Raw genomic sequence first — 21836 nt, 5'->3', positions numbered from 1 at the left:
TCCTGTGGGGAAACCTGAAGGAAGTAATGCTGAGCACGAGCAGTGTCACTTAGATGCCGTGCATTTGGACCAAACACCACGGCCAGACATATGTTGACAGTGTTTCTTACCTTATTGCACATCTCACAAAAACAGGCTCTGCGTTATAGGCAAACAGACAGTTCATTAATGTGACCTTGCATGCATCTCTTGACCTTTTATTATAATAGAACATATATGCTCGATTATTTGTAAAGCAAAGATCAATACAGGAAGTACTTGGATCTGCCATTGCAAATAGGGTCAAAGGAACTTTTCAACAATATTTTACACCATTACTGCTTTTTGGCAACTGCAAGACTTGGATTGGATATCTTGAATAGTTATTTTTAAACATCACATGGCATGAGGAAACGTGAGTTCCGGGTCCATGTTAAGATAGTGAAAAAATAACATCATCCGGTAAAGTTCAGGATGTTGCACCATGGGGGTGTAGAAAAATATAAATTCGCCCAAAATATATTTACCTTTTTTTTTTATATCCCTACATATAATGATATACTCCTATATACCTGAAGAGTCCTGCATGCACTTTCATTGTTGTTGTGTTTTACTGATACAGCTCATTTTAATTCCTGTTAATTGATATTGGATATTAAAAGTAGTACAATGATGTTTGGCCTTACAGGGATGGACTGTGATAAATGTGAATGCAGATTTAACTGTTGACAATATGTTTAATCAAAACCACTGTCATAATAGGTATCTTTATATAAAGTTATATCAGAATGCATCGCAGTTGTTTTGCATTGTATACATGTGTATGAACCTCTGTGCTGATGAAGCAGTATGCTGTTTCTCTCTTGTCAGATACTTTTGAGTGTGCGCCGTAGTCCAAAGGGCCTTTTCCTTGTGTACAGAATTGGTTGCGAGTGTGTTTGTGTGTGATAGAATCTGTACCTCCCTATGTTTACGTCACAATAAAAAGCTCACTTTGATGTCATCTGCTGTCTTTTTAACAATGGATAACTGTTTACAACACTGTTAAGACAAAAAATAGTAAAGTAGGATACATGAGAAGGAGCACAGTTGGGAGTGAAGGAGGTCAAAAGAAAATTGAAGATGCAAGGAGAGAAAAACATATTCAGATGAAGCATTAGGTGGGGAAAGATGGAATGGAAAGGTCAAGAAAAAAAGGGAGGAAGGTTAAAAGCGTAGGGAAGGAAGAAAGGAAGGAATGAGAGATCAGGAGAGTGGGACACAGAGAAGGTTAAAGGGGGGTAATGTAATGTCAGGTATCTGTCATGACTTCACTCATCTCTGTGGTGACAAGGTCATGAATGTAAATGACGGATGCCTGCTTGATGCACAGAATGCAAGTTCAATGTAAACAACTTCTTGGTCTTGTCTTAGCCACATACTACCACCACAATTATTATTATATTTATTTGTGCACTTTTGGTAATCAATGCATAGTGTACTGCCCAAATGGGACCATTATAAGAAGCCACTTTTACATTCCTTTTAGATCCAAGGGGCTTTTCAGCCTTGGATTCTGCAAGGAAAATGCAATGATTCTTTCCTGTCATTCTGTCACATGTATAGTATGCCCAGTTTATCTTCTAAATCACTTATATCCTGCCCTGAAATGGAAATGGCAAACCTGTGATACCTTGTGAGCCACATACATACATACATACATACATACATGCATGCATAAGATGATTATGGCAAAACTAAAAGAGTTTTTCTCAAGCCACATCCTGACTGGATATTTTTTGTTTTTCAAAGGGTACATGCGCTTATCTATGAAATTAATCCTGTTTGTAGCATGTGTGCCGGTAATTATTTTTTCCAGTCCAAAAGAAATCAGACACATGTAATTGCTACTAGGACTGGGACACTGCTTATTTCTGTAACCATGTTTTGCTTTATATCGGCTTTATATCAGCCATGTTTGGCTTTATAACAACTAGCGTAACACCATTCGATTAACATGTAACAATTGGACAACATGGACCAGATATTTTTCATTCAAAATAGTGTGCAAGCTGCGAGCTACAGTACATGGATAATTTGTATTCATCTTGAGTTTACCGTGTAACTGTTTGACTTCTCTTTATGTTAAGTGAATTCACACACTAATTATTTTTGCAAACACCGGCTTCTGATGAACCCTGGACTGCCTCCATTCAACTCCTCAGATCTTCCCACACTCCTGTTCTCTTCAGAGACAGACAGAGATGAGGAAACGCAAACGTAAAATCGCATGCTCTGTGTCGCTATGTGGATCTAGAAGTGGATTAAGATCCAATCTCTGATCCATAGCAACATGACAAGACAGCACGTTAGAAGAATTCTGTGCGAGTGTGTGTGTGTGTTAGAGGGAAACCTACACATTTCCCACATTGCTGAAGCTTTGATTTCACAGTATGCTTTAAAACAAAAGAGGCAGGACAGCTGTATTGGAATACGATGTTACTCCTTTATTTGGTCAGTTAGCCAGCGCAGTATATTCCTTAAATCTTTGTAACTTAAATGTGTTGTCTTTCCAGTTGTTGGCTATATTTTTCTATACAATCTTTATAGCATTTTTAAATAGAACACATTGGGCTGTATCTGCAAATTGTAAAATGATGTCATGTTTAACTTCACCTTTGGATTCAAGGTTTACATGGCTTAACATTTGAGGACAGAAAAAGGCCCTAGATGCAGATCTCACACATCTCGCCTCGTTTAAGGTTGGACAGTAAACATTGTGTAATGATATTGCAATGGTCCAGTTTAACATATATCCAGGTGAATTAACACACTTATAACTAACCCCCAAGTGGTTCAGGTGGAGTTAAAAGGTTAAAGTGCTGTTGCATTTTTTATTATATTGGATATGCATGATAACATTTTGTTAAATGATATCCTATGGGGAAATTAAAGAATGAAATATATCTCTTTCTCTTTTCTCTATCTCGTTTTGTATCAGGTGTTGAGTTGAGTTTCAAGACTCAGTCTCCAGACGGCCTGCTGCTCTGTGCCTTCTCTCCAGGAAGTCAGGAAGAGTTCCTCGCTATTCAGCTCAAACGTGGACGTCCCTACTTTTTGTTTGATCCACAGGTATGTAACATTTATTTACAACTGGAAAATTGTGAGCACAACGAAACTGACTGACAGGGGTCAAGAACAAGCATTGCTCTTATGTGTTGGTTTTACTACTATTATTACATATTATTATTAATTATATTTTGTTGTTTGTGTGTTCCTTATTTTTACTTTTTGTTGAGGGTCTTCCACATAATCTCCATCCAGCTTGACTATAATTAAAACCCACACACCTGAGTGTAAGGACATGATAAACTATTATTTATTTGTAGATATACTGCTATTGTTAGTAAACAATTTACCATATTGGTTTTACCTATCTATGCATCTTTTTTCATCCACAATTTTTATATATCCCTTTATTATTGGATTCTACTAATTTTACTTACTCACCTTCTCTCGTCTTTTTTGTATTCTGATCCTCCTCTGTCTTTCTGTCTTCCCCCCTTTCTCTCTCGCTGTCTCTCTCCCATTTTCTCTCACTTGCTCTCATCTAATAAATGTGATCTGTAGCCCCTCATTGGTTTCTGTCAGGGAGACAGGGAGAGGGGAAAAAACTTTGAAAGTGTGTCAACGTTTGAATTGGACTGCAATTAACTCATTCCCTGCAGTCACCGCGCGTGAATACCAATTGCAAGCTAATTAAGCTTTGCACCCTTACACACACACACACACACACACACACACACACACACACACACACACACACACCCACACACACACACACACACACACACACACACACACACACACACACACACACACACACACACACACACACACTCAGCCCTGCTTCCCTTATCCATCGATACAGACACATGTAGAGGGGTTAAAGAGTCAACGACTTAGATGATGAAAGTGATGATGGGAGATGATTACACATACTTCCATGAGGCCACCAACTAATTACACACTCAAACAAACACACACAAACACACTTTCCTTCCTCATCACTATCCAATTCTCATTATCAAAGAGCCCTCATCAAAATGTTACCATGGGAGGTATCTGTGTGTGAGAGGAGTTTACGTCACCGAAAATATTCTTGTTGACTTGCAGTGCTAATGTGTGTGTCTCTGGTTACGTGTACTGCTACGTGGGCGATGGAGCGTATGTGTCTTCTCCAACTGGGTTGATTCCTTTGTTTAGACTAGTTTGGGGTAATTAACAGTGGGAGTGGTGTCACGGCTTATTAGTGTTCCCCTAGATACATATAGCTGGGCCCATTACTTCCCCCTATTAGCCTGTTGAGCTAGCCTTAATGGGATTACTAGTGCAGGGGGGGTAATTTAGCATGACACAGGAAAGTGATATGCTCATAAATATGTGCACATGTGAGCTGCCACACACACACACACACACACACACACACACACACACACACACACACACACACACACACACACACACACACGCGCACACACACACACACACACACACACACACACGCATGCACACACAGAAATTGCTGTCACTCATTGAAGAGATAGACCACAGAATTTAAGTCATCTTAGTGTCACAAACTATTTCACATTGTGGGAACACAGACGCACACACAAACGGTTCACACTCTATTGATGCAGGTGAGTGGTGTTTAATAGACCACTGGCTCTTGGTTGTCAGTAGTAACTGGTAACTACACCGTCTGTCACATGCTGTGATACTAGATTACACATGTAGATCTCATCAGGTTCACTCGTTAGCTGTCACTGTCTGTTAAATACATTTGCTGGCAAAAAGACAAGTGTCAAAAACCCATAATGTAATCTGACAGTGCTCTTGCCTTTCGAGGAGAAGACATTGTAATCTTCAACAACAGATAACATGTAAACTGACATTTATGAAAATGAAACAGATCTTAGCCCCTCAATAGCACTCCTAAACGTTGCATTTACTGTTGTTTGCACAGCTGCCTGCTGTTATATATTAATTATTCCGTTTAGAAGTCTAGGCTAATAGTCTAGACCAGGGGTCTTCAACTAAAATTCAACGAGGTCCAGTTAGAGAAAATCTCCCCATGCAAAGGTCCGGAACATCAAAATGTCTAACTTGCTTCATGAATTAGTGTGACATTGAAGTAGCCTGTAGCTTTATCAACGTATGCATGTAATCAACAACTGACTGCCAATCAAATAAAGAAAGTACAATTCATAAACAACAATATTTATTGTCTATTAACATTGAACTACACAGTAAATACTGTGGATATGTGTAATGTTCCTCTCGGGTTGCATTTACAAATAAAATAGAGAAAATAAATAAAATAGCTTTTGAAAATATGTGCATCTTAAAAGTGCTTAATTTAAATAAATCAAATAAAGTGTAGCAGCAGCTTGAGAGTCCCTTTTTCTTTGTTAACCGTTTCACATCATGACTTAACAGTTTCAGACGATTATAGAACAACATCAGTCTTTACACATCATAACAATTGAACAGTTTTAAAGTTTCTCTTTCTTTCCCTCTTATATTGCAGTCACTCACTCACTTTTTTAAAATTCAGTGTAAGAATTGAGCTCGAGCTTGTCCTGCCAGGAGTTTGTAAATCTGGGCTGACATGGAGTCAGGGCCATTCTCACACACACATGCAGGTGCTCATTGGTTACAGTGATGCAAACACAGGTATGGTGAAAAAAGAGAGAACTATTCGAAGCAGAAAAAAAACAGCGTAATATACCATCTGACAAAGGCCTGTGCTATAATGCTTCAATTAACTGCTATTCTTTATCATATACTCAGATCAATAGGAGACAGAGATGTTAAGCTAAAAATCAAGGGTTTTTATTATTATTTATAGCAGGGGTGGGGAACCTTTTTCCTTTCAATTTTTACAACATCCTCCGAGGGTCGTACAAATTATTGAACTCAACCTCTGCTTAAAAAAACTAAAATCACAGCCCATTCATTTGGCCTTTCTTTCATGCTGTGCAAAGAAAAAGCAACCTCTTAATCCAGATATCTCACCATGACTCACGCATGCATGCATGTGCACGGTGTGGCATGACCACCAAAACAGAAAGATATGAACACAAGATGTGTGCAAATGTATTTAGTATCCTATCCATGTGAACATGATTTAAGTGGGGGCGGACCTAACCTCCTCTAGGGGGGTCCGAGGGCATGCTCCCCCGGGAAGACTTTTTTTTTTAAATATTGAAGTTAAAAGCATCAATCTGGTACACTTTGAGAGCAACATTAAGAGATCTATGGATACATCTCTCAACACCCATATGAAACAGAACTGTTAAGCATATTTTTCTTTTTGGATATTTTACAAATCACTCCCATTTTAAACTCTATTCTTGTTATTTTTAACAACTTTTTTGTTACTGTCATATAGTATTTTATACCTGTTTTTCATTTAGTCTCATTAATAACTATATTGATCATATCAAGGTGTGCCTTAACCTCACTGAGCTGAGGTTATTTGAGCCTCTCAGGAGAGAGCTCTCTTCCACCTGGTTGTAGAAAAGCTCTTTAAATTCGTTAGCATAGCTAGCTAACCAGATGCTAATAACAACAGATCACCACTGTGCTTACAACTAAAGACACAGCCACGCAAACACTGCGGCATGTGTACGGCTCCTTATGGGTATTGTAATATTTTAAGGGCTGGAGCGGCGTTCCGGTGCTCTCTGTCAGCACTCCTTTCAGACGAGAACCTGTCCTTGGCCAGGAAAAACAGGTACTCGCTTGTTTAATTATTTTTGCGGTCTAGATTTCTTCTTCTTTTTTGAAGTGAGAAGTTGTCCGTCCGTTACTGCCTCATTGGTCATGTGCGCGTTCGTGTGTGTTGGAGGAGGGGCTCTGTAAGGAAGTGGCAGATTTTTTCCGGCTGTGTATTTTCAAATTCTAGCGCACTCGAGCTGGTTTCTCCAAAATTACCTACCCTACCTTTAATCTGTGTATATGTATATATGTTTCTATTAGTCTGTGTGAGTATGCATGCGTATGTATATATATATATATATATATATGATTGGTGAATACTTTGATACCCTTTTGGAGGCTATACCTCTATTGGTCAATTATTATAGGGATTTCTATTTGACCCATTCCAACTTTTTAAAAGACAAACTCCACTTCAATCTACTGTTCCCTATACAAAAATGTACCTTAACATTATTCAATTTATTGCATATGTCACAACCTAAACGTGAAAAGACTGCCAGTCACTTGTCAGATTCTGGAGGAGTTTTTGCTAAGGTTAAGCCTTTGCCAGGATTGACCACATGGGCACCTTAAGCGTGGAATTATAGATCAGATTCACACCCATATATGCTCGCATTCTGTTGCGGAATGCCAAGTGTGGCTGGAATATCCGCAGGGGCAGCACTTTGGATAAGTGCTTTTTATTTGGTTTGTGTGAGAGTGTGTGTGCCCATCAGTTTCCATTATCAAGGACTGTATATTAAAGAGAGTGGGCATTGGGGCCTTGTCAAAACAGCGGACACACACCCTAGCTGAGTGCTGTGCAACTCCAGTGAAGGCTAAGGACCTGAAACCACGTCATGAGTGACCTGGCTTTAGCGGAAGATCTATGTTTCCAGGCAAATTAAGTGACTTACCTGTGTTTGTTAAATAATGTGTCTGTGTCTGCTTGAATTGGTTTGTGTTTGTTTTTGTCCAGTTATTATGTTTTTACTCAATGGCACTTTGGTGGTAGATTTCCGAGAGTTGAATGTTAGTTGCTTCCATTTCCAGAGTCTCTCAGACAATGGATTCAGATGCGTGTGTTTGTGTGAATGTGTAACACAGAAAGAAAGAGAGAGCAATAGAGAGACTCCTCCCATGTTGTCTTGTTAAGTAGAGCTGTCTAGCAATGGTTGTAAAGATGGCAAAGGCTGATATACTCTGGCATTCATACATGTATTGATCTCATCATTAAATCTTCATCACTGTGTGTGTATCTGTGTGTGGATATATGTTATTTGTGTGAGTGTGTGTGTATATCCGTTACTCTTGTGTCTTTGCCTACTTGCTAAAAGCTGATCACAACAATGATGTCATACTTAAGGTAGCAAAAAGTCCTGTAACAACACTTTGATGATTATATGTGCATGTTGGTGTCCTTTTGAGGCTGGTGTTTGATGTGTGTCATCGATCCTTAATGTCTAACCTTGTTCGCACAACAGAGGGATAAAGAAGCGATCATTTGTAATGTTACAAAGTGAGCATGTTTGATTGCACTGTGATTTAAAACTTGTTCTCTTTTGCACCAGAGGTCATATATTTACTTTAGAGAACTGTAAGACCAATGGTCAGAAGATGTCTTCACATACCATAAACGTGTGTTTAAATCTTGTGTGTGTGTGTGTGTGTGTGTGTGTGTGTGTGTGTGTGTGTGTGTGTGTGTGTGTGTGTGTGTGTGTGTGTGTGTGTGTGTGTGTGTGTGTGTGTGTGTGTGTGTGTGTGTGTGTGTGTGTGTGTGTGTGTGTGTGTGTGTGTGTGTGTGTGTGTGTGTGTGTGTGTGTGTGTGTGTGTGTGTGTGTGTGTGTAGGGCTCTGCAGTGGCTGTGAGTGTACATGGTGATGGGGGGCGCCGCTACAATGATGGGCAATGGCACAGCATCATAGCAACAAGGCGAGGGGCCGTGGGAACAATCGTTGTAAACAATCAATACAGAGGTAACTCTTCTCATATTCATACTGACCACTGTGTGTATCTGCTCTGTGAGTGGGAGTGTAAATGCATTTTTGCTTATCTTGGATGTGTATAGTGTGAGATTTTGTATGTACGTATGTTTGTACGTGTGTTTCTATTTATGTAAATCCCCCCGTGCTGCATGGAGGTATTAGAAAGGTTAATCCCAGCCACTCTGTGTCTAATGAGAAAATACAGCTTCACACACACAGAAACACACCTCATGCCCCTCCGTTATTCTCAGATATCTTATTCAATTTCTTTCTATATGGGTAAATCAGATTGTTTTTAACCTATCCTCCCTAAACTCAACACTTTCCCCAACAGGAAGTGCGTCAGCGTCCAGCGGCAGCACCATTATTGGGGAAAACACAGGGATGTTCATCGGCGGGCTGCCTGAAGACTTTACTTTGTTAAGGGAGGATTCAGGTACGTCCATTGTCAAACACTCCATGTCATTGTTATAATGTGTTAGTGTGTATCAATTATAATATTAAGAGAAGTTTGTTAAACTTTTACCGTCTCAACTTGGTTTGGCTTTTGAATGTATTTCTATTTATGTTAATGTCTCTCCAAGGAAGAAATAGAATGTAGCTAACATTTCCTCAACTTCTTTCTATAAGCCTTAGAGCTGCATCCCTCAATAACCAAGGAGTTATGTATCATCCTAAAGTGTTGGCCGCCTTGGGATATCAAAAGTCAAACGGTGTATACAGGAAGGAGTTAAAACATGTTAAAAGTCACCTGGTTGAGGGCCAGTCGCACAACTTTGAGAACAACTTACTGTCTTTATTCAATGTGCCGTCATTATCTTATCTAGGCTCTTATGCTTCACCACATTCATTTGCATTACAAGCATTGGGAAATTGCCACTGACAACTGAAACTCAAAATGATTAACCTAAAGCTGTATGAACGCATGGAGTGAAACCTTTGAAGTGTTTTTCATGTATTCTTGTCTGTCCTACAAGGTGATGCTTGGCTAGTGCGACAGGGTTTCTCTGGTTGCCTTAGAGACGTGAGCTTTAAGATGACTGACGGCCCCTCAGAGGATTGGAAATCTCTGGACTGGGCAAAAGCCACAAATAAGGAGTCGGTGTATGAAAGCTGGGAGGGATGCCCTATTCAAACTGTGGAGGGAGCGCATTTTCTGGGTCATGGTAGGATCCTTTTTTGATAACATACTGAAAATGTTTTTTTGATGATTTCTGTTCATTTACTTGATTCACAAGGACAATGCACGCCAACATAACCATTTGCCACAAACATTTATGCTAATTAAGAAAGAAACTATAGCCTACAGTTTGTCACAATACTTCATACTCTAATTTTGTGGCATGACAACTTATAACAGGGTATTAGCATTGAGTGACTTTTCATTAGAAAGCTGTGTTGGCTTGCAGCTTTAAGTGGATTTGGTGTCTCTAATACACTGGCAACACTGCATCTTAATAAGATGCTTGCTGTCGTGTTGGTGATAATGAGGTTGTTGTTTCATGTTGATAAATATGATGATGATAAGTTAATTGGTCTCTGTGTGAAAGATCAGGTTCATCCGTGTACTTTATTCCATTATTGCTTTGTCAATGGTCCTGTTCATCTGTATTTACTGTGTCTGTCACTCTTGAAAATATGAAAATAAAGATTTTAACTAAAAACATGTCATACAGTTTAATTGTGACTAAAATTGTATTGGTCTCCTGTATACCGGAAGACGTTGCTTTCTTTCTTTAACCTCTAGCCTCGTAATACATTGGCATGTACTGTAGCTGGCAAGTATTCCTCTTTGTTTCAGGTTACCTGGAAATGGACAGAGACGTTTTCAGTGGAGGGCAGGACTTTGACATTTCTATGGATTTCAGAACGGACCAGCTCAATGCACTTCTGCTCTTTACATACAACAGACAAACTGATGACTACATGCTGGTAAGAAATAAAGACACATTTTAAATGATTGTTGATTGAATACTTAAATACAACTTGAGAAATACATGACTTAAGGTTGTTAATTTTTTTTTTATTGGTGCTTTTCTTTTAGGTGGAGCTAGAAGCCGGAATCCTTTCCTTAATTCTTGCGTCTGAAGGTCACGTGACTGAACTCAGCATGTGGGTGGGGCTGAGTTACTGCGATGGAGACTGGAAACAGTTTTCATTGGCAAAACATGGCCCGCTCCTTTCTGCTGCAGTCAATGACTGGGCAGAGGAGACGAGGGGAGTGGGAGGAGCACTGAGGCTGAGAGTGGACTCCCCATTATATTTGGGGGGCGTGCCCAGGGAGCTTATACACCCGGCTCTTGACAGTCGAAGTCACAAACACGGTGAGAACGTACGGTATTATCAGTACTTTTAGACTCTCTGAAGGGCAGACCAAGCACCAATTCATTTGGTTGTGGTTGCTGCAGTATACTTCTGTGCAACTAAACTGATCAAACATGACATGAACTTGTTTGTGGGCTCCTGTTGGGTTTTCTTCTATGAATGTAAACAACTGAGAGTAAAGGTTTTTGCAGATCGTGTTTGCCTTGATTGTAACAATGCAGGGAAGCATTCAATGTAAAGTGCATGACTAATTCAACTTGTTGATATAAAAGTGGAGGATGGTATTTATTATTTAACAAGTATTTTACAACGTTTTCAGAGATTCCAACACCTCCTTACTATTCTCTGTTCTTTTTCTTTTTCTCTTTTCCTTTCCACTGTGATAGGCCTGGGAGGTTGCATCAGGGGTCTCACCATACGCAGTGATGAAACAAACCCTCCTGTCAGTCAAAGTGTTAACCTCTCTGTCGCCTCCCGCCGCTCTGTAAGAGTCTACTTAGACGGCTGTCCCAACAGTGAGAGCGGGTACAACTGCAGAGGAAATGATTCAGTGTTGGTGTACAGTGGGAGGAAAACACAAGCCATAGATCATAACCTTCAGCCTTTCACTGGTAATGCTCCACACTGGACATTTACATAACTACAAGGACAGAAACTCTTGCACATTGTCAATGTTTAAAAGACAACATAAATGTTTAGAAGTATTCATAACTACTGAATATATTATAAATCTTATATAACATATATTAATCAAATACATATTACCTGTCATTTTCTCTATCCATCTTTTCTTGTTCATGGTTCAGAACAAATAATTTAAATATATCTTTCAGAGTTGTATTTATAAACACATTGTCAACTTTGACTTGTTATCATTACCCTGGGATCCATTTGACAATCATTACTTTGATTTGAGTTGAAACAGACACCATGTGATTCTTTTGTGTGCATATATCTTTCAAATGCATTTTCTCTTTATGTAATCAATGTGTTTCTCCCCATGCCCTTCCCAGAGTACCTCTACAGGATAGTGGCCTTGGCTGCAGGAGGCTGGGCAGCAGGACCTTGGCACAGGGGACGCAGCCGGAGCAAAGGTAAAATGTCTCTCATCTTTCGGTTCCTGTGTACTTTACACCAATATTTACAGCCGGCTTGATGATGTCATTACAGTGCCGAACACATTGTGCACAGTATCTTCTACAGTATCAATGTTTCTTTCTATCTACGCTCTATGATCTGATACACTCTAATAGTGTGCGGGAGGGAGGCCTTATGATGAGGCCCATTAGTATTTCAAATCCTCTGCCATCAGCATGCAGTGTGTGCATGATTTGTGTGTGCTTCTTCGAAGTGCTGTCCTGGAAAAACATTCATTTATAAGTTACTAACAAATATGACTTTACCCTGATTGACTTTTATTGGAACATTGAATTCAGATGCATTTTGGCACCTTTGTCAAAAGTAAACACAAGGTTTTGTTATTGTTTAGATTTTGTATTGTTTGTCTATTTTTTTACATGTCATTTGTTAGACGCTTTTATCCAAAGCGACTTACATACTCAATAGTGTGGACAATCCCCACAGGGACAATTTGGGGTGAAGTGTCTTGCCCAGGGACACAACGACATACTGACTGCAGTGGGACTCGAACTTGCTACCCCCTGATTCGAAGTCCAGCACACTACCCACTGAGCCACAGCCGCCTTTTGTTTGTCAGTAGAATACAGAAACACTCAGGCCTTGAATGAACCTTGGTAGAAGTGTGTAGCAGTATAGCCAAAGAAAAACACAATTATGTTTCAGCATTTACTAATCACACCAGAATACACAAAAATGTGTTTGGTTTCAATAACAGTGGTAGATAGACTAGTTATCCTTTTTAGTTAAAAGCTGTGCTCTTAGAATGCCCTCCTGTTACTATAGTGTTGTTTTTGTTCTTAGGAGATCCTGGATGTAAAACCATAACTATGTTGTACAGTATGTGAGACTAATCCAAAGCCCGTGATATTACATGTGCCTGCCGCTATGAGAGATTGATAAAGCCTCTATAAAGGGCATCCCAGTAAAAGGCTGTTAACCCAGAATGGCCTGTGTGGTCCCTTGTGTAATATAAAGCTGCTCGTTAGTAGTGAACGATACACTGGTAGGTCTCAGCATACCATGCTATGACCATAGAGAGGAATGAGGAGAGTGAGGGAGGAAGTGCTAAAAACATTAAGAACTGAGAGGAAAAGAGGAGGATGGAGGACAAGGGCCGAGAGGAAAGATGGGAGGAGAGAGGATGTAGGGAGAGTCCAAAAGTAGGAGGAAAGAGAAGGAAGGAAAGCAAGAAGAGTAGAAGAAAAAATAACATGAATCTGTAAGCATAAACATTTAGATGTAATGGAAACGCAGTGAAATATCGAAGGAAATAAAGTGGTGAGATAGACAGATAGGAAGTGACGGGGTGGGGGGGGTGGAGAAGCTGGATCATCCTTACCTACTGAGGGTGTCAGAGACAGAAAGAAGAAGAGTGCTTCAGAGAAGGAGGGAGGATGATTGCTGTGAAATATAGCCCAGAATGAATGGCTTGCTGTATTAAATCAGTGCTGAAGAAGTTACTACTCTCATAAATAGTATTTATGCTAATGGTGAGGTGTGATTTACTGGGCCTATTAAAACACATGGAGACGGGGGTTCTTTTTCTTTAACCTCGCGTGCTCTCGATCTGTTGTTTTGCTTTTTCTCGTTTATATTTTCCTTTTTGTTTTTATTTGATTTATATTTATTGTGACAGAAGTTCTACCTGAGCTAATACATTTATAGTTTTTCCCCTCTTTGATTCTCTTTCTTGTTTTATCATGTACTGCTAAGTTTAAATGTATGTATTCTACTGCTTACATTTGCCTGTCTCTTTCCCCCTGTCATGATCAACAGATTTCCTCTCTTCTGTTTTCTCTCATCTTTAATCATTCTGCCCCCTCTCTATTTGTCTAGTACCTAGGTCTGTTCCACCTCCTACCTCTGTGCACAGCCTGAATGGCTTCACTGCCAAGGTGAGCTGGGCGCCGCCCACTGGGGATATCAGAGGCCTGATTGACAGATATGAGTTGAATGCCTACAATAGAGATCAGCCAGAAGTGCCGCCTGTCAGAGCCGTATACCTGGCTAATGGAAATTACACAGGTAAAACATAAAAAAACATGTCTAACATATTTTGACATGCAGTACATTGTGTATTAAACATATACATTCAGTTGAAGTATGGATCAAGGAGAGGTTGGTCTATTTCTGAATAACTGGAATTGGCTTAACCAGAACCAGGCAAGCATAACTAACAAACACAACAAGTGGCATCACTGTGACACTTGGATAGTTTACAATACATTCAACTTGACTGGTTTAACTTATTGTAGCTGGTTTCCTGCCTCCCTCAAGTAAGACCTGTAAGGGCATTTTGGCCCTTAGTGAAAACACATTCACACCGCTATTCCACTCTCTATCTGTCTGTCTTTCACACACACACACACACACACACACACACACACACACACACACACACACACACACACACACACACACACACACACACACACACACACACACACACACACACACACACACACACACACACACACACACACACACACACGCTGTCTAAGGCAACCCTGTTAATGTCTCCTTGGCAAGTCCCCAGCTTTAGGAGACGGTCTCCATTTGGAACAAGACACTCAGGACTACCCCAATGATGTCATACCCTGGCGTTGCTCTTTTTCTCTCTCTCTCTCTCTCTCTCTCTCTCTCTCTCTCCCTCTCTGTTGCTCACTTTTCGATCTTTCCTCACTTCATCTTTTATGATGATGATGTCTGCGTCCGCCACTGCTATTCGTCCCTCCTCTCATCCACTCCACCATGTTTCCAGGCAAATATGAAGATGAGCTCTCTGTCTCCGTCTTTCTCAGTGTCTCTCTGGGTGCTCCCCATTCCCTCCCTCTCTCTTCGCCAGACACTAAGTCCACCGTGATAAGGCTTCTTGTTAATTTATGATGGCCTCGACACCTGACTGCAGAATTACACCAACGGCTAAAAAACAAAGAAAGCAAATGAGGGTGTAATGGCAGCGGAGTGGGGCCCTGGCCCTTAATTGAATTAAAAGACATGGGTAACAGAGAGAGAGAGAGAAAGAAGAGAGACACGTACAGGGTGACTGGACACAGAGGGGAGGGGGAGGAGAAGGGAGTGACTTAAGAAATACGGAAAGGAGTGGAAAGGGCAGACGGCTAGGACAAAAAACATCAGAGAGAGACAACTCAAGCTTAACAATTAGAATAGACTCGCCTTGTGTGCCAAGTCCAGAAAGTTTGCTTAGCAACAGTGACATAGAGACAAGAAAATCATTTAAATTGCACTCTTGATGAAGATTGATACATACTTTAGGAACGTTTTAACACTCAAAGAGGACAGTAAAAGGCATGCAACCAAGGTACACTTGGGTTCGGGACAAAGCGTTGTGAAGGGATTGGTTCACATTTGTTCAGGTACATCTTAATATACTTGTCACATATGTACGTACATCACAAAAATGCACTCACAATGCACAAGTCAAATGAAAGCTTACATGAGGCTTCAGTAGTCTGAGTTCTGAAAATATAACTTGTGTCCGTCAGAGTTGTCTTTTTTAAACAAAGTTCCCTTTCCAGGTGTGCTGCGGGGTCTCACTCCATCCACTCGATACATTGTCACTGTTAGTGCCTGTCGTCCCGTTGGCTGCACTGAGAGTCTTCATGGTGACAGTGATGAAGAAAATGATTTGAGATCGAGCCTGACAACCCCGGAGGAAGGTAAGCCTGTAATGCACAAACAAACACACACACACACATCAAAACACCCAGCAACATATATATATATTTTTTCTGTCCCGTCCCATTAGCATTAATGTTTCACTGTTTCTACATCTGGACCCACATAAACAGAATGCCACTGTCTCCTAAGTGCTCTTTAGATTTTAGGAAGACAAGATATAGGGAAAAGTCAGACTGGAATAAACAGAAACAGGGAAGGGAGAAAATAAAGAATTTACACGGCTGGATAGGGCAGGTCACAAAAAGATAAGAGAATGAAGTGCATAGAAATGGAGTCAAAGGCAGATTGTAAAAAGTAACGTGTTTCTCATCTGGGAGGTCATAGTGGGATGATTACATACATAAGGAAAGAAAAAGTGGTGGAAAGATATTTCTTCATATGTTGGTCGCCACATTAATCTGTGTTGCACTAACTGGCCTTGTTGGGGAGATAATGTGACGGCAGGGGTCAGTGCAGAGATGGCAAAAATCAATCGGAAGTAAAAGAAGAAAAAAAAACGATTACTGTATTGATTCTCACTGAGCGCAGAGTTAAGACACTGAACCATGTTAGGGAAAGTGAAGAAAAATAACTTATTAATAACTGTTTCTCTCAAGAACTATATTTCAAACTCACAAAACCTCATGTAGAAACACGTCTCTGTCAGCACAGGGAACATTTAGTTCACCTTCTTTATTAGTATCAAGGACCATCATGTCAAGTTTTCTTCTCCAGCTGATTTTTGAACTGTTATTCCAAGCTGGGTCAATGTCAAGCATCATGTGAAATGAAATGAAGATTGAGCTAAGATTCATATATTGTAGAAAATATTAACATCAGATGCCACAGCTGTATAAATACCCTTTTATAAAATTGTGATTCGCCATAGTGTATTTCGCTCCCTTCTGCTTCTATCAACCAGTATACGTGTGCTGATCGGCTCTTTAATAAACAAATATTACAATTTTCCTACAATTTCAGCTCCAGGTGCCGTCTCTCCTCCGGCTGCAGACTCCTCCCCCTCGTCCCTCTATATAACCTGGGAACCTCCAGCAAGGTAATACAAAGTACACACTCTCACCTACTCTTCTCAAAACCAAACCACTTCTTTTGTTAGTTAGCGTTGTTAAAGTGAAAGTTGTAAGTACACCAAAAATCCTTTGTCATTAGGCTTTCACTTATAGACAACTTTTATATATTTCTGACATTCTACTAGAAGGAAATACAAAAGACAGTAGTAAATGATGACGTTTAAAAAGTATGTTGTAAAGGGTTAAGTGTTTAAAAAGGAGTGCTTCTCCTTTCATATGGCACGTACATTATTTTAACGTTTAATAAAGATGCCATAATAGAACACAATATATTTTTGTTTAACATGAAAAAATAAGACGTCAAATATAACATAATGATATTATAATAATAGTAACTATATCTGTTCTAAAAACAGACCCAATGGAGTCATTACGGAGTACCTTCTCTATCACAACAACCACATGGTCTACAGGGGGAAAGAACGACAACAAGACATCACTGGTAAAGAGGAGAGAGACTTTGTGTGTGCTTTTGTGTGTGTGTGTGTGTGTGTGTGTGTGTGTGTGTGTGTGTGTGTGTGTGTGTGTGTGTGTGTGTGTGTGTGTGTGTGTGTGTGTGTGTGTGTGTGTGTGTGTGTGTGTGTGTGTGTGTGTGTGTGTGTGTGTGTGTGTGTGTGTGTGTGTGTGTGTGTGTGTGTGTGTGTGTGTGTGTGTGTGTCAGAGCGTAGATGTGACTGTGGGAGGATGGCGGCTCGGTGAAGAGAACGGGAAGAGCGAAGAAAAGAAAAATGGAGTGGGGGATTAGCATTTGAAAGAGGAAAGAGTATCCCAGTCCTTACCAAGGGAATAGCACTTTGAAAAAGAGCGCTAAACACTCACACACAGACACACACACGTGAAAATGAAGCAGCGGAGAAACAAAGAACACTAAACATTAGCACACATGCATACACACAGTATGCTTTGAAAGCTTTCATTAAAGAGTCTTACAGAAGGTATGAAACACATGTCACTCCGCTGAGACTGGAGCGCTGCACCAGTTTTGAATAGACACACACACAATGTGACACGAAAACACACATAGGCATATACAAGACACACTCTGAGTGAAACGTATGCAGACTTAACGTGTGCAGGGATGTACTCACAAGTTATCCTAAATGGCATTTATTATGAGCAGAATAGATTCCGACTCTTTTTGATTTTACATGCACACACACACTCAGCAAAACATCACACTGCCCAAAAGTGTATGTGTGTCTCTCTGTAAGTTAATGAATGCATGAGAGCACATATCATCCATGCTGGGTTAATAATGCCGAGTGTCTGATGTTCACAGTGATTGGAAGGATTATGGACGTAGTAATTATACAGTATGTGCAAGAATAGATCGTGTTACAGAGAGGGAGATTGCCACAGTGAGACGGACAGATGGAGAAGAGTTGTGAGGCAAAGATGAACACTGAAAGAGAAACAATGATTAAGACACTGAGCTAAAAGTGGGTATACAGATGAATTCTTCTGGAAAAGACAGACAGAATAAGGGGTTGATGGTCAATCTTCTCCATATATTTAGGTAACTTAGTTTATGATTTATCTTTTTCAGCCTTAGACTTTACTGTGCCGTCATAATGTTTGAACATATTTGTATTCCTCTCTATGTCTTGCTGATTTGGTGTATGTGTGGGTTTGTGTTTCAGGTCTCGGTGTGTATTCCACCCATGTCTTGGTACTGAGTGCATGCACTTCAGCGGGCTGCACCAACAGTTCCCAAGTTACAATGCTGACCTCTCAGCTTCCTCCAGGGCCGCTACATGCACCAAAGCTCACCCTGCTTGACTCACGGACAATTCTGGTGGAGTAAGAACTCACACACACACACACACACACACACACACACACACACACACACACACACACACACACACACACACACAGAGAAAGCCAGTGACCTTCTGCAGTTGTGTTTACCATGCAGAATATTCTTCTGCACTTGACCTTTCACCTCTAGAGGGAGGGGACAGAGGAAGATAGATCTCTGCACTTTTTCCATCTTGTTCATGTGTGTGTGTGTGTGTGTGTGTGTGTGTGTGTGTGTGTGTGTGTGTGTGTGTGTGTGTGTGTGTGTGTGTGTGTGTGTGTGTGTGTGTGTGTGTGTGTGTGTGTGTGTGTGTGTGTGTGTGTGTGTGTGTGTGTGTGTGTGTGTGTGTGTGTGTGTGTGTGTGCGCGTGCGTGCGTGCGTGCGTATGAACTGTAGGAGTCAATCTGCGTGAAAGCCATTAGTGTCCTGACTGTCACTTACTCTGGGACTCACCGCAGGAGGGCACAGAGCCACTCATACACACATATACACACCCAAACACACACAGGCATATCCACACACACTCAAACAATGGACAGAGTGTGAGTTAGAGGATGACGGAGTATCATGAAGGTACACCGTGTGTGTGTGGTGTGTGTGTGTGTGTGTGTGTGTGTGTGTGTGTGTGTGTGTGTGTGTGTGTGTGTGTGTGTGTGTGTGTGTGTGTGTGTGTGTGTGTGTGTGTGTGTGTGTGTGTGTGTGTGTGTGTGTGTGTGTGTGTGTGTGTGCGTGTTACATTGCGATGATTTTGGTAATGCTCCGATTGTCTTGGACAAGCAAAGCACATCTACACATACACAGCATATATACAGTAACATAAAGTACTATAATATTTGAACCCATGGGCCTTTTTCATGAATACCGTTACTTCTCATTCTCATGAATGAAAACTGAATATGTCTGATTTAAAAAAAACACTTTGATTTATTTTTTATAATTCCTGGTTATGGGATTTATCTTAAATGTAATATTTGTTTAAGGGATGCAATCTGTCAGTGTAATATGCCAGTAAAGCTTAAATAATGCTGAAATAGAAAACCACATGTAGAAGTTAACTTGATATATTATTTGATTTGACCCAGAGTTTCAATAGAGAAACAACACATTTTAAGCATTTTACCACTGATCAAACTTTCCTATCCAGCATTTTGTAAATTCGAAAGAAAATGTTTCGACAAAGATCATCATTTTTGAATATGTAGCTATTAAAAACTACATATGAATGTTACATGAATGAGGCCTGCTATACAAATTAAACCCTTGTTATTATCATTTCATTAAACCTCTAGTCTATAAACACATGAGACCTTAAATAAAAGATCGGGTGTGATACACTGCTTACTGCAGAACATCATGGTATCATAGCCAAAGCCTTTGAATTGTGTTCAAGCTATATATTCACCAGGTGTGGGAAGGCCCAGTATTGCCTTGTTAGCACATTGGCTATAGGCCCAGGATCAGAGATCATACCTCGTCAATATCTCTCCATTGTGCCTGTGAGAAAAAGCTGATAAAGACAGAGATAAAGAGAGAACAACTGTGATAACAAAAAATCTGATGAGAGAGAAAATGGAAGAGGTAAAGAAGAGAGGCAGATAAATTGTGAGTTTTTTATTATGAGAAGGAGGGAAATGTGATACATTTTCAAAAGGAAAGTGAGATAGAGTGTGTGGGGGGGGGGGGGGGGGGGAGTGAGGGTGAGAGACTGTGAGAAAGGTTGAGGTAGGCAGCAGGATGCGAACAACACAATATCAGCAGAATAATTCCCTGACCTCACCTGACACAAACACACCCATACATCGAGCGATATAATTACTAACAAAGCACTTATATACTAATAAAGGACTGGCTTATCTAAAGCCAGTTGAGTAGCACTTGAAATGTTTTGGCTAATTCTCTTAATTCTAGTTTAGTGGGGTTTTTTTCAGGTTTATTTTCCAGTCTTCAATACTTTAGTGTTGATAATTATTTGGTGGCTCCAATGTTTTTTTGTTGAATGTGCAATGTAGAGAACAGCCGATGGGAGGAGGGAAGATGAGGAGGGAGGTTTTGACTTTAAAGATAGTGATGGAGATTTTGAACCTATTGCTTCTCAAGAACTTGGTTTTCAATTTAACGTGCTGAGAAAGGACCCGTCTGTTTCACAGTAATTTCACAATACACTTTCAAACCAATAATTGTATAAAAACCATTACCGCAATGAATTATGATACAGATTATTACAACTCCCCTTTGATTTCGTTTTTCAAACGTGGACATACATCACACTGCAAATCGACAGCATATAAATCTTATTTTAAATGTGATAGATTAGCCACAGTGGCTAATTGTGTGCTAACACACACTCATCAGTCATTCAAAAACTGGCTTTTAATGGGAGCAACCAAGAAAGGAATCCATCACTTTTTCAAATGGCCTCCCTCTGCTACCTACTAGGAGGTGTGGGTTACTCTCAGGAATTTGTAAGAGTTGCATAATTATTTATTTCAAAATATGTTAGTTCTCCTTAGTTGAAGAACTATTTACTTGTGTCATTCTGAAAACTCTTAAGAAAATGATCGGACACTTAGATTTTGTAAAACATGAGAAGACACTTTAAGTTGTATTATCTACTAAACACTAAGATTATGTAAATCTAGTGATTTACAAATTGTATGTGTTTAAAAACAGTACTACAGCAGCTCTGTAGTTAAACAAGTTAGGATGAAGAGGAAGGCACAACCGCTGATCTTTTAAAGACCTTATCATTTACCTCTTTTTATTATTTTATCATAGTTGAAAGATATCTTTAATATCAGCATCATCACATTTATAATGACAGCGGTTATATGTAAATCATCAATGCATATTCGGCTCTTACAATTCGAATATGCCTTTAGTTTAGTTCTGTGGTGGATACTGCCCTCTCTCCCATCATTTGTAATGGATAGTTTCTATTTTTAAATGCTGTCTCTTGTCCTCTCCCTCTCTGTTGGGGACGACCTTCCTGTTCTAAATATAGAAAAGGAGACACCTCTATCTGACGGAGGAAACTGCACAGTATAAGAAACCATAGTTCTTTGAAGTGTATTTCCATTCATTTACAGTAAG

At 40.0% G+C, this 21836-nt stretch overlaps 1 protein-coding gene across 1 annotated transcript in view; it reads left to right on the top strand.

Moving 5' to 3' along the window:
• The window catches only part of ush2a (Usher syndrome 2A (autosomal recessive, mild)), a 257394-nt gene that overhangs the window by 102833 nt on the left and 132725 nt on the right, over window positions 1–21836 (top strand). Inside the window, exons 29-41 of the mRNA XM_034103486.1 lie at window positions 2960–3090; window positions 8573–8699; window positions 9043–9144; window positions 9686–9874; window positions 10510–10640; window positions 10753–11032; window positions 11420–11644; window positions 12047–12127; window positions 14010–14198; window positions 15713–15853; window positions 16836–16911; window positions 17302–17387; window positions 18586–18745. Coding sequence (XP_033959377.1) covers window positions 2960–3090; window positions 8573–8699; window positions 9043–9144; window positions 9686–9874; window positions 10510–10640; window positions 10753–11032; window positions 11420–11644; window positions 12047–12127; window positions 14010–14198; window positions 15713–15853; window positions 16836–16911; window positions 17302–17387; window positions 18586–18745 — 1918 coding nt within the window. The remainder of the gene's footprint in view (window positions 1–2959; window positions 3091–8572; window positions 8700–9042; window positions 9145–9685; window positions 9875–10509; window positions 10641–10752; window positions 11033–11419; window positions 11645–12046; window positions 12128–14009; window positions 14199–15712; window positions 15854–16835; window positions 16912–17301; window positions 17388–18585; window positions 18746–21836) is intronic.

This window comes from Pseudochaenichthys georgianus, chromosome 3 (genome assembly GCF_902827115.2).
Source record: "Pseudochaenichthys georgianus chromosome 3, fPseGeo1.2, whole genome shotgun sequence".
Taxonomy (NCBI): domain Eukaryota; kingdom Metazoa; phylum Chordata; class Actinopteri; order Perciformes; family Channichthyidae; genus Pseudochaenichthys; species Pseudochaenichthys georgianus.
Note: the sequence above shows the minus strand (reverse complement) of the source record. Positions and strands in the feature narration are given on the sequence as shown.